The sequence below is a fragment of the Oryctolagus cuniculus genome, chromosome 4 (assembly GCF_964237555.1).
Source record: "Oryctolagus cuniculus chromosome 4, mOryCun1.1, whole genome shotgun sequence".
Taxonomy (NCBI): Eukaryota; Metazoa; Chordata; class Mammalia; order Lagomorpha; family Leporidae; genus Oryctolagus; species Oryctolagus cuniculus.
The window spans coordinates 111,173,201-111,187,917 of NC_091435.1; the positions used below are offsets into that span (position 1 = coordinate 111,173,201).

General features: G+C 38.7%; 1 protein-coding gene across 36 annotated transcripts in view; it reads left to right on the forward strand.

Moving 5' to 3' along the window:
• Nucleotides 1-14,717, forward strand: part of MECOM (MDS1 and EVI1 complex locus) — a 597,402-nt gene that overhangs the window by 540,483 nt on the left and 42,202 nt on the right. For all 36 annotated transcript variants that reach the window (XM_070072545.1, XM_070072547.1, XM_070072552.1 and 33 more), the window contains 2 exons: nucleotides 7,165-7,267; nucleotides 10,942-11,158. In XM_070072545.1, coding sequence (XP_069928646.1) covers nucleotides 7,165-7,267; nucleotides 10,942-11,158 — 320 coding nt within the window. The remainder of the gene's footprint in view (nucleotides 1-7,164; nucleotides 7,268-10,941; nucleotides 11,159-14,717) is intronic.

Below are 14,717 nucleotides of genomic sequence, written 5' to 3' on the forward strand. Positions count from 1 at the left end.
TGCTTTCCCTTATAAAGTTTTAACTGCTTCCAGGGCCCATCATGGCTGATTTGACACACCCGCTTTCACTCTCCTTAGGGCCACATGAATGATTCTATCAGACTGCTGTGACACCAGGACTCTTTATCACTTTGAGCTTAGTAGGGGCTTATTATTAAATTATTATTATTGGGCTTTTTCGTAAAAAAAAAAAAATCCACTTTCCTGTGTCATTCAGTTAATACAATTGGTGCAAAAAAAAAAAAAGGGTAAATCAGCTATGTATAAAGCAGAAATATAATTTGTTAACCTCTTTCTACTTTAAGAATGTTTGTGTCAGGTAATTTGTTAATTTGCTCTTCCTTTACAAGAATTTTTGTCCACATTTTGTGTGACTGCTTTTGATGTTAAAATTATTATTGGCTTTGGGCATTTTCTTTGCTTTGCTTTTAAGTCAAGTTCCACTTTTATACCAAAGTTATGCTCTGCTGTTTTAAGATGAACGCCAGCTGGCATTGCCCAGAGAGCCTGGCTTTGTAACAGCGCCTAAGCTGACTTTGGGGGTATGTTGTCTGGCTGATAAGGCACTTCCTTCACTCAATGATGAAATTGTCTCAGACATCATTTGCCATTTGATATTCACGGAGTAAGACAAACAGCACTGTGCTCTTCTCCCGACACCACCAAAGTAACCCTCATAGAGTGATGCCCAGGGTGTAACCTTGACGTTAACACATACCAGGAGTTCTGTTGAGGTTCACAGGCCATATAAGTGGAAAAAGTTGGTGACTTGGCATTTGCGCATTTACATCACCTTTTATTCAGGAAGGTCTCTAAGCATCACACCCACAGTAGACTCCAGCTGTTTTTGGGATGGCGCCAGAAACATGGTTATCAGAATGCTTTACAAGCCATCCAGGAAGAGAACGTGTTGGTCAAGGACGCAACGAAAGCCTCCAGCCTATAAAAACCCCAAAGATGATATTTTGCTTCCTTATGGTATATTGATGGAGCTTTTCCCAATGTCCAGAAGGCATTCTTAATGATCTTCAAAGCATTTTCTGAGACTCAGACAGTGTAGCCACATCAAAGACAGGTGCCTGATGGATGTTTCTTGTGGGCTCGGTAGAGGTGTATAGAGGTTGAAGAGATCACTTGAGAGATTTCCAGGATTGGTACAGTGTAGGTTCCAGATATGCTCAATGTCTCTTTGGTACTTGTCCTCCTATTTTTCCAACCTAGAATCAACAATTATCTGTGTTTTGTTACATTTGGTAAATTAAATTTGGTTTTCTCTTCTTCATGCTGTTAAAGAGAGATAAAGAAGTGAAGAGAAAGCTTGTTGGCCAAAATTATCTTGATTCAAGGAATACTTTTTTTTTTTTTCCATTTTGGAAGTGGAGATATGGCAAGACAGTACTTGATCTTTGTCAGTTTTAATTTTTTCTGTCTTTTGATTGTAACCGTAAAGACAAATACAGCATTATTCATCTTGGAAGAACTTAAGCATGTTCTTTGGCAAAGCTTAGCATGATAAAACTTCCATTCTGTTGGACAGCTTTCTGTTTTGTCATCAGTCTATGTCTGCTAAGACACTTTATTCACCTCTTACTAATTAGACTCACAAAGTCCAATAGGATTGTTCCTTCAGAAGCTCCTGAATTGGGGTTTCCTGCACTGCTAGCATAGATCAGGGGTGCAGGCCACAGTCCCTGAAGGCACCACATCCACACCAAGTGTATTTGAGGACATGATGCTACCTCTTTGTGGCACCAAGACTGACAGATGTGTGTTCATATCAAATGTTGACTTTGTTGACTTATGTAAACTGTCACCTATGTCCCGCCACCCCATCTTCCAAACATTGAATCTCTTCAGCTTTTCCTAGCTTTTTGAATGGTGCATTGAATGAAACTACAAAATAAAGCATTCAGGCCAAATGTTGAGAGCTGCAAGAGGAAGAAATCAACTGTTAACTTCAAAGACAAAAGACAGCAGTAGTCTGAAAAAGTTGTTTCTGAGTACAGATTTTTCAGGGAGTTCATTTCTGTATTATTTCAATTATTACAACTTCCTGAATAGGTTGAAGGTCATTCATAATTCACACTTCTGTCATTTTTAGACATGCCAAATGCAGACCAATAAGCATAAATAAAATTTCCAGTGCTTGACCAGGAAAAGTAAATGGGAGTTCATAACAATGAGGCCTTGTTCATCTTTTAAAAAGTAAATGATGTGCTTGCTTGCTTTCTTCTCTTCTCCCTTGTGCACAGAATTTTTCTTCCATCTCACAAGCATAAGCAGAATACTTTAACTAGATGGAAGCATAGGAAGGCTGGGCTGACAGATTCTGGGTTTTCCTGTTTTCTAGGATAAAAGGCAAGGGCCACATTATTACCATTTATAAATACAAATGATAACATCATTAATATAATGGAGGGTTAGGCTGAACACAGTTCTTGACAGAATAAAACAGAATTAGCCTGCACATTTTTTTATGGCTTACTCATTTTCTAACACACAGTGTTTGTGAGTGCCAATACTATCTTCAGTGTTATCCTTTTGGACTTAAAAAAAAAAAAAACACAAAGAAATGGGATATCTAATTACATGTGATTAATTCCTATTAATTTCAAATTCATCTCTATTAGAATAAAATTCACATAACAATATATAATTAAATGTAACTTATGACATACAATTAGAATTAATCTGTGCCATTAAGTTAAAATGTGAGATTGCTGGTGTCTTCTGCAATTTTTAAAAATTTTCCAAAACAAATGCTTTGCCAAATTTGTATGTCATATATAAAATATATAATGTATACAACCACATATATATTTACATAAAACATCATACATAAAATGTACTTTTCGAAGTCTAAAATTGGCTAAGTGAAATTCACATCACTGCCACCTATTTTCTCTACATTAGCCTTGTGGGTGTTAACTGCATGGATTCTCTCCTTGTATTTGGAACTGGCTTCAGGATTTAATGAAAATGGATTACTAGAATAATTATGCTTAGAATATTTAATTGCTATATGCATGTATATTATTATATTTATACTTTATGAATTTCAAAAATAGTAAAAGTAAACAATTTGGGGTCTTCTAATTTTATTTTCAGCTGCTTGAATGATCCAAAGTTTTTTAGAAATTCAGAAATTTCACTAGTGTGCTATTTTAACAACTTCAAAAAAATACAAGGAGATCTGTTATTAAAACACTTATCCTTACACACTGAGGTTTCTGGAGATCAAAAGGTGATATGCATATCTGCAAAGACAGAAATGCAGCTTTCTAGAAAAAGTAAAAGATCCCAGCAAGATACTGGGAAATTACATTTTTTATGTGATAAAATGTAAAGAATATCTCAATTTTCAAAAGTTTCAAGTGTATGAGAGCTAGATCATGTTCATATCTTGTTTTATTTCGGATTTTGGTACTAGCTACCAGATAGAAAATGCTGGAGGAGTTAACACAGGTTTAAAATATTTATCACAATTTTTTCATCAAAATAGGATTTCCACGTATGTTTTCTTACGTACTCTGTATGGCCCCATTCCTCTTCTCTTTTACCTTATCCTGGAAATGACTTTTTTTCCTTCAAATAGAGCATTCTGAGAGAGAGAGAGTCAGCAACATCATAAATGCACAACCATTTTGTTTCAATTCAACTTTCTTTCAAGTGTGTGAGACTTTGGAGGCTCTCTTTATATACTTGATGGATTCATCCCAACATTTCAGATCCAGGATACTTTTATTTTGGATCCAGATTTTTTTTCCATAAAACTCCCTGATGGGAGAGAAGACCTGTTAACTCTTTTGTAAATTTAACAGAGTGATTGACTGCCTTCCATTTTTCCTCCGACACAAACACCAGAGAGATTATATTAGTAGTGTTTCTGCTTCTGGTTCACAGCTCAGATGACATATAATTCATAGGACGGCAGTATAGCTGAGAGTTTGAGATCATACTGATTTTAAAGATGTTCTGACTGTGTTTTTTATAAGTATGGTCAAACATACTTACCATACAAATCTGTGAGAAAATCTACATAAATCACTTCTATTCTTTGCTTTATTTTTATTTTCCTGAAATATCTATTTTATAACCTCGCAGTAGAGCTGCGATATTTCCTGAAGGGCTTAATTCTTCCACGATTACATCCTATGATCTCCACGTGGAATGGTTTCAAGACAGCAGGTTGTCATTTTGTTTTGGTTTAAATTGCTCCTCTCCCCTTCTCAAATGCTTGCTCATGTATTATTCTTATTGATAGAAGGTAAGCTATATTTATATGTAGATATCTCTGTATTGAAGTGTTCAAATTGTGCTAGTGTAACTAGAGGAGGAAAATATAGTTTTACTTAAGTGACTCAAAAGATCCTAAGGGGTAAGAGATAATGAAGATCACAAACAGTGGAAACACCTTGAGAGAAGCCTGGGATTGTCAGGCCAGTAGGATGGGTCCGCGAGGCACATTCTTACTGCTGTATGGGGAAGCATGCCCAGAATCTGCCCTCATTATGTGTAGTGCTTGCCAGTTCTTTTCAAACCTCAGTTTCATGAGCACCATAAAAATTCACTTAAAATCGAAAAGAACACCCTGAAGTTTAAAATCCACTCTGCTTTGCCTTGCCTTTCATGGCCTGGAATGTCACCTTTTACCTCCAGTAAATAAAGCCAACATCAACACTCTTCCGTGTCTTTTATTTTTTATGCACTCAATATTCTTCACATGACAATCTGGACACTTAAAGGGAAATTACGGTAGTGATCTATGTCCAGGCAAAGGGAATTGTCTTTATAATATATAGTTACTGTGTATCCATCATTTTCTTTTGTTTCTTGGACTGTTCACATTGGGTTGAGTAAATCTAAAATGGAATTTAAAGAGACATGATTAATAGTGGACTGCACAGAGATGGTGATATCATAATCCTTTCTTAAAAGGACCTGGCTTGTGTGTCTAAGCCGCATTCCCCATCAGACAACGGCACTGGTTCACTGTCTGGCAGGGTATTGTCTCTTTCACCTCACTGTTTCTGAGAAGCCACCAAAAAGTTCTAATATGTCACAATTGAAATGTCAACATGTTGTTGGAAAGGAAACGAATAAGTTAAACCTGCGAGGGATGCCAAAAAAGAGGTGATTCAAGCTGTGAGAGGAGCCCATTGTTTTCTAAGGGGAAATAGAACTCAGGAGCGAGACGGGGCTCTCCTGCGTGTTTAACTGGAAGATTCAGGGGAAAAAGGCAAACTCATACATTCTTATTATTTTAAATCTGGTAACTTTTTAAGCAGAACTGTTTTCCTCATTGTCCTCCCAAAGAAGGGACAATGTGAAAAAATTTGTAAGATACAAACTGAAAATTTTCCTGTTAAAAAAAACAAACAGGAAAGGCTCCTAAGAAGAAGTCTTTTTTTTCTAAAATAGTCTGTCTATGGGCAGATACAACAAAGAATCTTAGATTTGTTATAATAGCAACACTAGGTTTGGCATCATTTTCTATCAGCCTCAGGTGGTTGAACTACCATAGAATGAAAAAATTTCATTTTGAAAGGACAGCAACTAAACAGAAAAAAAACCATTTCTCATTGAGTTAATTTTTAAATGTAGCATAATTTTGTGCTCTTTTTATAGCAAAATAAACAACTGGCCTTTAGAGCCACCTACTGGAATAAAGAGGCACGCACTTATGTTTAATATCTACTTTTTAAACAGACAAACAGATCGGTAAACACAATTAAAATCTGAGAATTTCAGTTGATCTTAAAAGACATTATTTTACTCAGCTTTTCTCGGTTTGAACTATCAAGCGGTCCTGCAAGAAACTCTAGTTAGCAGCACTATCATTTCTTAGAATATTCTTCCCTTTCCTTAAGGAGAGTGTACCAACGTGGTGTGTGATATTTCTCCACATTTTTCATTGTTGACTGCGGTGGTGGTGGTGGTGGCATGTGCCTGTGTGTCTTGCCCAGAAATTTGGACTATGGAGTTTTTTGGCTCAGAGGTTGAAACTCTGGTTAGGGACATCCTTAGTAAGGGGATTGGCTGAAAAGACTCCTGTGATGTGGGAAAGAAGACAGAAGGCAAAGGAATGACCTCCTCCCCAGAGTCCAGTCATGTTTTGCAAAGAAACTGTGGTGGATTGTAATTTGTCTAATTTTGATGGATTAGTTCTACATGTTCATTTTCTCCTCCAAAGCCTCTAACTGGCTATGGAATAGTTGTTTCATAAATAATCTTGGAATACAATGAAAAACTAAGAACAGTTCTACGGCATGACAAGTGGACATGCTGAAGGCTTTCCTGCTCAGAGGCTCACAAATGAAAAAGCCCTGACACCAGACACATCCATGGGGAGAAGAGTGGCCTGAGCCACCGCGCTGCACAGGGCAGGGTAGGCAGCTCTTGGAAATTTCATGTCAGGTTCTTTCCACCCTTGCCCCACTGTTTGTTAGTCAGTCATTAACACATTTATGAAATCCTTCTTTTTCTTAGCACTTTGCTTGAAAGCAAGAGGAGTAAGCACCACCTCAGCAGCCTAAAAAATGAATCCACTCAAGGCGTACGGCCTGCTTTGCTTTCAGAGACTCAGAGTCAGGGGCCATACCCGAGGGCAGCACCTGGGTGTTGGAGCCCCTTCTGATTGGTGAGAGAGAGAGATTCCGGTTTTTTTTTTTTAAACTATTCTCCTTTGACTGTTCCACAGTTGCTCTCAGATCCCTACCTTCCCGTCATCTTATGGGAAAGCGCTGCTTTGGCGAACATGCTCAGAGGGAGTAGGCCCTGGGGTTGGCAAGGCACCTGCTGGGAAATCCGAGACAGGATCCCACGCTGTATGCGTGGGGTTTGCTGGGGGTGCTGTGAGGAATTCCAAGAAGGGAGAGTTCTTGGTGCCACATCCTACAGAGTAATGGCACCTGGTGAGGCTCGCGTCGAGCAAGTATGATGGTGAAGTAGGATTTGCAGAAGACTTGTGAACTGGCTTGAGTCACAGCCTCCCTCTTGTCACCAGAGAAATCATTGTCAGTATATAAAGCAGGAAGTCACACTCCTTTTGCCAAAAAAAAAGTATGTTTGCTACAGTATGAGAAATATATCTCAGCGTGTAGGCTGCCCTTTGTTAATAATCACTTCTCGCTCTCCTTCTCGTCCACCCATTTGCCTCTGAAGATCTTCTACAGAGTCGTGGCAGAGATTTCGCCGGGACAGGAGCTGCTGCTGTTCATGAAGAGTGAAGACTATCCCCATGAGACCATGGCGCCGGACATCCACGGTCAGTGCCACACACCTCCGGCTGCCCTGACCTCCCCTGGAGAATGTGATGTTGCATTTGCAAGGGTCCATGGGCTTGGGTCTTGTTTGATGGTTTCTGTGGGTGTCCAATGTCAGTTTTAACAAATTCGTTCTCTTGGGCTGGCTATTTCCTTGGTTTGACATCTGGCTGATGCTATGGTGAATTCAAAGTAAGCAGAGGTCTTCCTTGAAGTAGAGGTCAAAGGAAATTTGAGCATTTAAAATAAAAGTTACTTGAGAGGCGGAGAGAGCAAAAGAGAGAGAGAGAGAGAGTTCTGCCATCCACGGATTCATTCCTCAAATACCCACAATAGCTGGGTCAATCTGAAGCAGGGAGCCTGGAACTCAATCCAGGTCTCCAGTGTGGGTGGCAGGAACTTAATTACTTGAGCCATCACCTCTTGCTTTGCAAGCCTGCATTAGCAGGAAGCTGGAGTCAGGAGCCAGATCCCAGGCACTCTGACATGGGATGCAGGATCCCAAATACTAGGTCAGATACCTGCCCTGGAAGTTTGAATATTCAACCGAAACAGCACTGTAGGCCCTGCTGAGAATCCTTGCGGTGATTACGAGTTACTACAGGAGCTCCATTTTGAGCTTTCCTCAATCTAGCAGGTATTGCATCCACCTTATGTTCTGTTATTGGGAAAAGTAACTGGAGTAAAATCCTTATCACCGTGGCCATATGGAAAGAGGAGGGCACTGGGAAAAAAATATACATGAGGAATTTTTAGAGGTAGGGGAATTTTTAATTGCCAGAGGCCTGTTCTAAATCAACAGAATGGAGGATCAGGTATAATAATATTTGTTAGTCATGTATGTTCAAGTAACATTAAGAGAAAACTGTAGTGATTTGCATCATGGAGATGAAAATTCAATATGTTTTTCTTTCTGCCTTCTATTTATTTCTCCTACTATAATGTGATTTGGTTCAACATAATCTAATGGTGTCTTCAGAGTGTTTGTAGTTGGAAGGACCACCGGGAGGTAGCGATCACGCCATCCTCCATCCTCCGTCCTTGTAGCCCTGCGTCTTCTGGAGCTTTTGCCTCTGTACCTCCAGTGAAGGATGCTGCCATTATTAGCTTTTTCTTTACTTGAACACTGTATTCTTTTGGCCTGAAGTGCCTTCTGCCTCTTGGCAGGTCCTACTAGTTGAATTTTCAGGAGTCTTTTGGTATTTATTTTCTTCTGAGTAGCTCTGACATGTAAATGACTTTAGAGCCCTAGGATGTCTATTCTGGAAGGTAGAGTGAACCTAAGTGGGGCTTCTGGCTCCGTGGGATGGAGCTCTTTGGCAGTGGACAGTGCTTAGATGATGAAATAAATGCAGTGTCCTCTCTGGTGCAGTGCATCTTTCATCTGTAAAGGTTAGATTTTAAAAAGGTTTTCAGGCAATTAGTTTTTCAAATGTAGATGATTACTTTAGTACTTCCCAGAGTCCTGAATAGAAGTGATTATTCTTTTAGGACTGCCATTCATAAATTACATTCTTTTATAATACTCTTGAACCCATCAGTTGCTTTCTGTTGTCCGTGCATCATCCTTATCCTCACATATACTATATATGTTATATATAATGCTTATAGTGTTTAAATGGCATTTTGATTTTATATGGCTAGGATTCAACTTTTCTTCAGAAAGAGAAAATAAAACACATGCATTGCATACCTACTATGTGCTAATATTAATATACGCTGTTCATATATCATCTCACGTAATCTTTGTACATAGATCAAGCCTGTGAAAAAGGAATTATATCCATTTTACAGGTAGATAAACCGAAGCAAACTGAAGCTAAATAAGTTCACCACCGTGAGGTTAGTAAGCAGTGGAGCCAGCATTTGCATGGAGGTCTTTGCTGTCTTTACCACCTTTTCCTTTCTCATGTATCATGTGGCCTGGGGTTCTGTTTATGTTCAGATTCCTGGCTGAGGACCTAAAAATAGATCTTAAATATATGAATAGAATTACAGGCAACAGGAAACATTTCTCTTAATTAGCTACATCATTGAGAATTCCTGTCTTTCCAGCTGAAGTGAGTTATTCTAGAATACTTTCATCTTCCTTAACCCTGTACAGACAAAGTTGACACTGAATCAACATACACACTGCTTTACGTTTCTGGCCTCTGTATTAGTAAGCTACATCCAGAGCTTACATGGATTCCAGCAGCTGTGTCCCATGTGGCTTTTCGGCTTGGTTTCACACACTGGAGCCAGGGGGAAGTCTTCTAAGTCTGCATGTGTCCCTCCTTTTCTATCTGTTAGTGGCTTTCCATTCCCTTTTTAGTGGGAACTTACAAAGTCCCTAGTGACTTGCCACCCTCTCTGACTTCTATCCCATTCCTCCCCTGCATGCACCCTATACATCTGTCACAGTTCATTGTAGCTCCACCATTCTCTGAATGTGCCGTGTTCTTCCTCTTATCGGTCGTTGGTTCATGCTCTTCCTGCAGCCAGAAATACACCCCCACCCCATGTCACCTGGCTGGTTCTTACTCCTTTCAAAGCCTTTCTGAACCTCTTTCCCCTGGATTAGATGGATTAGGCAGGTTCGCCTGGGCTCCCCTGGGTCCTGTGCATGCATTGGTCATAAAATGTATTGCAGTCTGTTCACAAGTGTATCCCCTTGAGTTTCTTACAGTTCCTTCTGGAGCAAAATACCCAGCATTTGGTGGGTGACTAAAATGTTTCCTTGAAAACATTTCCCCAGTAAACAATTGAAGAGTAACATCTTCCTTGTCCAGTTCTGCAGAACAGGGATACTATGTCATACTGTTTGCTTGGGGTGTTTTGCAGCATTGTGAGCTGTTTTCAAGACTTCTGTGATTGTATCTGTGTGACCTGTGCAGAATGTGGTCTCATGAGTGGGCTAAAAGCTATTGAAATGGAAAGAATGGAAGGAGCGCCACCCCCAGCTGATGCTTTATAACCTTGTTATCTTTAGTTGCCACTACTGCCATTTATTTATCTTATTGATTTGAAGAGCAAATCACAGTATGTTTGCCATTTAACAAAGCTGTGCCAGTTAGCGCCTGACCTTGGGGTGATATGAATTGGCCTAGAAGGGTCCTAAAAACATCCTGTGCCCCATTATAAGTGATGAGACATGTTACAGCATCCCCAGTTTACTGATGTTAACCAATCTTAGGCATGGCTCAGAAACAGACTCTGTCCCATGTGCCCGACAGGTACCATGGCACAGGAAGAAGTGTATGGGGGAAGAGATAGGTTTGAATCCTGACACTACCACTTAGCTCAGTACTCTGTGATTATTTAACTTCTCTGAGCCTCAATATCATCATCTGAATATTGGGATGACAGTAGGACTTAAAATTGCTCATACTCATATTTTAAGGAATACCAGTAATCTGTGCATTGGGTTGACGATGATCCGTAAGTGGTAATTGTTACTTTCCATGTCCTCTGAACCTATAAAAGTTTAGAAAGTGTTGTCTGATCAAGGGAATTGTGCTACAGCCGCAATAATCACTAATTGTTTCAGTTCTAGCCTGGGTCCTTTACCTGTGATCTTTTTATTCCATGTTAAAAATTGGTGTGGTAGAAATGACAGTCAATTGATTTCCAGTATGTCTTTTGTAAGTTTGTGGTGGCTACCCACTCCTAGTAACAACTGAATTGTTTTTCACAGAAGAACGGCAGTATCGCTGTGAGGACTGTGATCAGCTCTTTGAATCCAAGGCTGAACTAGCAGATCACCAAAAGTTCCCATGCAGTACGCCTCACTCTGCGTTCTCCATGGTGGAAGAGGACTTTCAGCAGAAACTTGAAAGTGAGAATGACCTCCGAGAGATACATGCCATCCAGGAGTGTAAGGAATGTGACCAAGTTTTTCCTGATTTGCAAAGGTTAGAGATGGCATGTTGCACCACAATCCTTGTGTATTTACTCTGCCATAAAATGGTGTGCTGAATGTTGAAAATCTATGTGGCTGGGAAATTTGAAACTGTGATGAGCCAGACAAATGTGCTACTGGCATATTCAGAAACCATTGTTCCCTGGAAGTTCTCATCTGTAAAATATTTACAGCAAAATTTGATGTAAGATAGAAAATAATATGCTATAGTATTATGTGGATAATGTTATTGGGAACTGAAGGCTTATCTTTCCAGTAAATCATAACTGAGAAAACAACAAGAATGTGGAATGGAAATGATGGATTTAGTACTTGTATGCCAAGAAACAGTAAAGCAATCTCTAGGAACATTTAGATGATGAAAAAAGAGTAGATATGATACTCACAAATTGACAGATGATCTTTAAAAATTATATTTATTTTCATTTTATTCGAAAGGCGGAGAGACAGAAACAGACAGAGAGATCTTCATCCTCTGGTTCATTCCTCAAATGCCCACCACACACAGAGCTGGGCCAGTCTGAAGTCAGGAGCCTGGAACTCAATGTAACTCTCCACGTGGGTGGCAAAGACCCAAGCACTTGAGCCATCACCTGCTGTCGCTCAGGGTGTGCATTAGTAGCAGTGGAGGCAGGACTCAATCCCAGGCACTCTGATAATGGATGTAGGTGTCCCAAGTGGAGATCTTTATCCCTGCACCAATTACCTGCCCTATCAGGTGATATTTTGATTGAGCAGTGTAGCTCATAGGTTTAATTTCAACTGTGTAAACTGCACATCTATGAAAAAATAAGAAATCCATATTCTAGTTCCTAAATTGTTGAATTTCTTAAAAGGAAAAAAAAATGAATGTAATAATCTAAAGGGAATAATCCTTAGGTACTTATTTTTTTAAAAAAATCAAAATTGTATCTCAGTTATGTATTAACCTTTTATAGCCCTTTGACTCTAATTTGAGAACATTTAAAAAATTTCTGTTAAAGAGAATCCTATAACCTCCCTTTAAAAATCATGTTAATAGTTATGATACAAAATGGTCTTTAGGTTCAGAAAACTACACAAATAGTGAATAGGTTTTTTGTTTGCTTGTTTCTACCTAATGGTTTTTGCCTTGGTCTACAAACAGTTTTAATAATTGAATTTACTATTTCAATTTTTAATCTAGAAATGATCCTTGGAACTTGTAATCAGAATTTGAAGAGAACATAGCAACATTGTATTTAAATGGGAATGGTAGTATATCAAGAATGAGAATTACTCAAAGTTTATCTTTGACACTCCACCTCATCCACTTAACCATTCGGTTTCCATTCCTTCCTTGGTGGCTCCTTCTCGCTCTCCTTTTCACTCGACTGATTGCCTACATCCTCTTTAAGAAAGGATTTCATATCATGGTCATTTACTTTAAGGTGCAAATAACCGAACAGGCATCACATATAATCCCTTCCTTAAAGAGACTGAAATGAAAGAATGAATCTCTGGCTTTGAAAATTCAGGTCTAATTTAGTTATTAGAAAACATTTTGGGGGATAAGAGGGCTTTCCAAGCACTCTTAAGACTCATCTCTGCTACTTACTATAAACCTGCAAACTGAATAAGTCTATTATATATGCTTGGTAATACATGGATTTCTAATAAAAAAAAAAGTAACAGCATGTCCCCTTAATATTATCATGCCCAGATTAACAAGCAAAATGAAACTAATACATGCCAAGAGTCAGAAAAGTATTTACACTGTAAAGCGATATCTCTGGCATTAAAAATTCAGTATATTTCCTTTAATTATATTATCATAAATAATGGACAGCATTATAAAGCAAACATTGACAGACTAAACACTAAAATGTAATTCTGACTTCCTCCTAGTATTGTTGAGCAGCACGTTGTAGGTGGAGAAAGCTTAATCTGCCTCCTTGGAAAATTATGCTTAAGCTCGAGTCAACACAGCCTGTTGCTGAAACCAACTGTCAGTGTAGTTGATTCAGTCAGATAGTCAGTGGAAAACAGTAAAGAAACCCAATTATCTGGCACTGGGTTAACTCTCAAAATGTACTTAATGGTGGCCCAGTTAGATGGATGAAGCATCTCATAGGCATCTGGATGTCAGTCAGTCCTCAGGTCATGTTTTTGGTTATGAATTATATATATATATATATATATATATATGTATAGTTTAGCCACATGTTTAACATACATTCCCTGAACACTTTCCACTCTATTGAATACTGTAACATTACTTTATATTTTAAACAAATGAAAATTCATTTCTTGACACAATATATTCTGTTCTGTATCTTCTATGTAAAATCTTGAAAAAAGAATGTAAAAGAGAACAAGAAATCAGTGAAGACTGATGTATGCAAGAGATGAAAAGAGCTCAGCGTGCTGAGCAAAACTCTATAAATTGAGGTTAAATTCTGTGAAAAGTGGAAAAGTCTCACTAACGATGGATTGAATTGTTTCTGATTATGAAAGCAATACACATTTGCTTTTGTGAGAGCAACTTTATTACTTTTTTTCTTTTTAACACTGACTCACTGACAGCTGTGATGCCGTGGAACAATGTGGATCTTCTGATAGACTATGGGAAGCAAAGAAGGGAAAATTTCCCTTGCTTTGTTCTTCTCACTCCTCCCATTGACGTGCACTCAAAATACACTCCTAAAGCTAAACCATACCCTTGCAGTTATTGGAAAAAAGCAAGACTGAACAGAAGCCGATCTTTTGCCTCTAGATTTCAGAGTTTATGATTTGACATATGGCACATTGGAATATATTTCGTGGAACGTCTTGCTTTCTTGGGTTGTCAGGGTTGGACAGTGAGAATTACAGTCTGTGCTCTGATTTTGGAGGATGCCCCTCAACTGCAGTTGCTGGTATCTTTCTCTTAACTCTTTTATTAACATTTCAACTTCTGTAACAAACAGAGGATTACATATAACAGATGAAGATAGGGCCTCTCTTATGACTACACACACCTGTACTCTCCTGGTACCTTGTGTTCATGGAGATATCACCACTTGTGCTCAAATAGAATAGTGCTTCCAACTCGACTGACTCATGGGCAGGAAAAATAAGTTCATGTGCCAATATGAACAGAGCTGTAGGGAGGAAGCTGGGTTAGAGAAAAAGTGGGGGAAAGGCACTTCTAATTTACTGAGATATGAGACTGGCTACTTCATTTTCTTACCCAGACTCCCACTCTCCTAGTCCGCACAGCCACAATGGTAACATATTCTAGGCACACAAAGTTCTTAATTGATTTTCAAATTTAGCCTTTATCTCACAGATAAAGAAAGCGTGGAGAAAACCAGAACTTACATATTTAGTAGTTTTTTTTTAAGATAACTTTTTGTTATGGAAAGTTTCAACTACACACAAAGCTAGAGAGAAGTTAAAAACAAAAGCCCATATGTATAGCATCAGTAATTATCACACAAGGTCAATCTTGTCTCAGCTGTACCTGTTTTGGATTATTTGAACCAAATTTTGGACATTATATCATTTTATTTATAAATGGTTCAGTATGTGTCTGTAGAAAGCAAGGACTC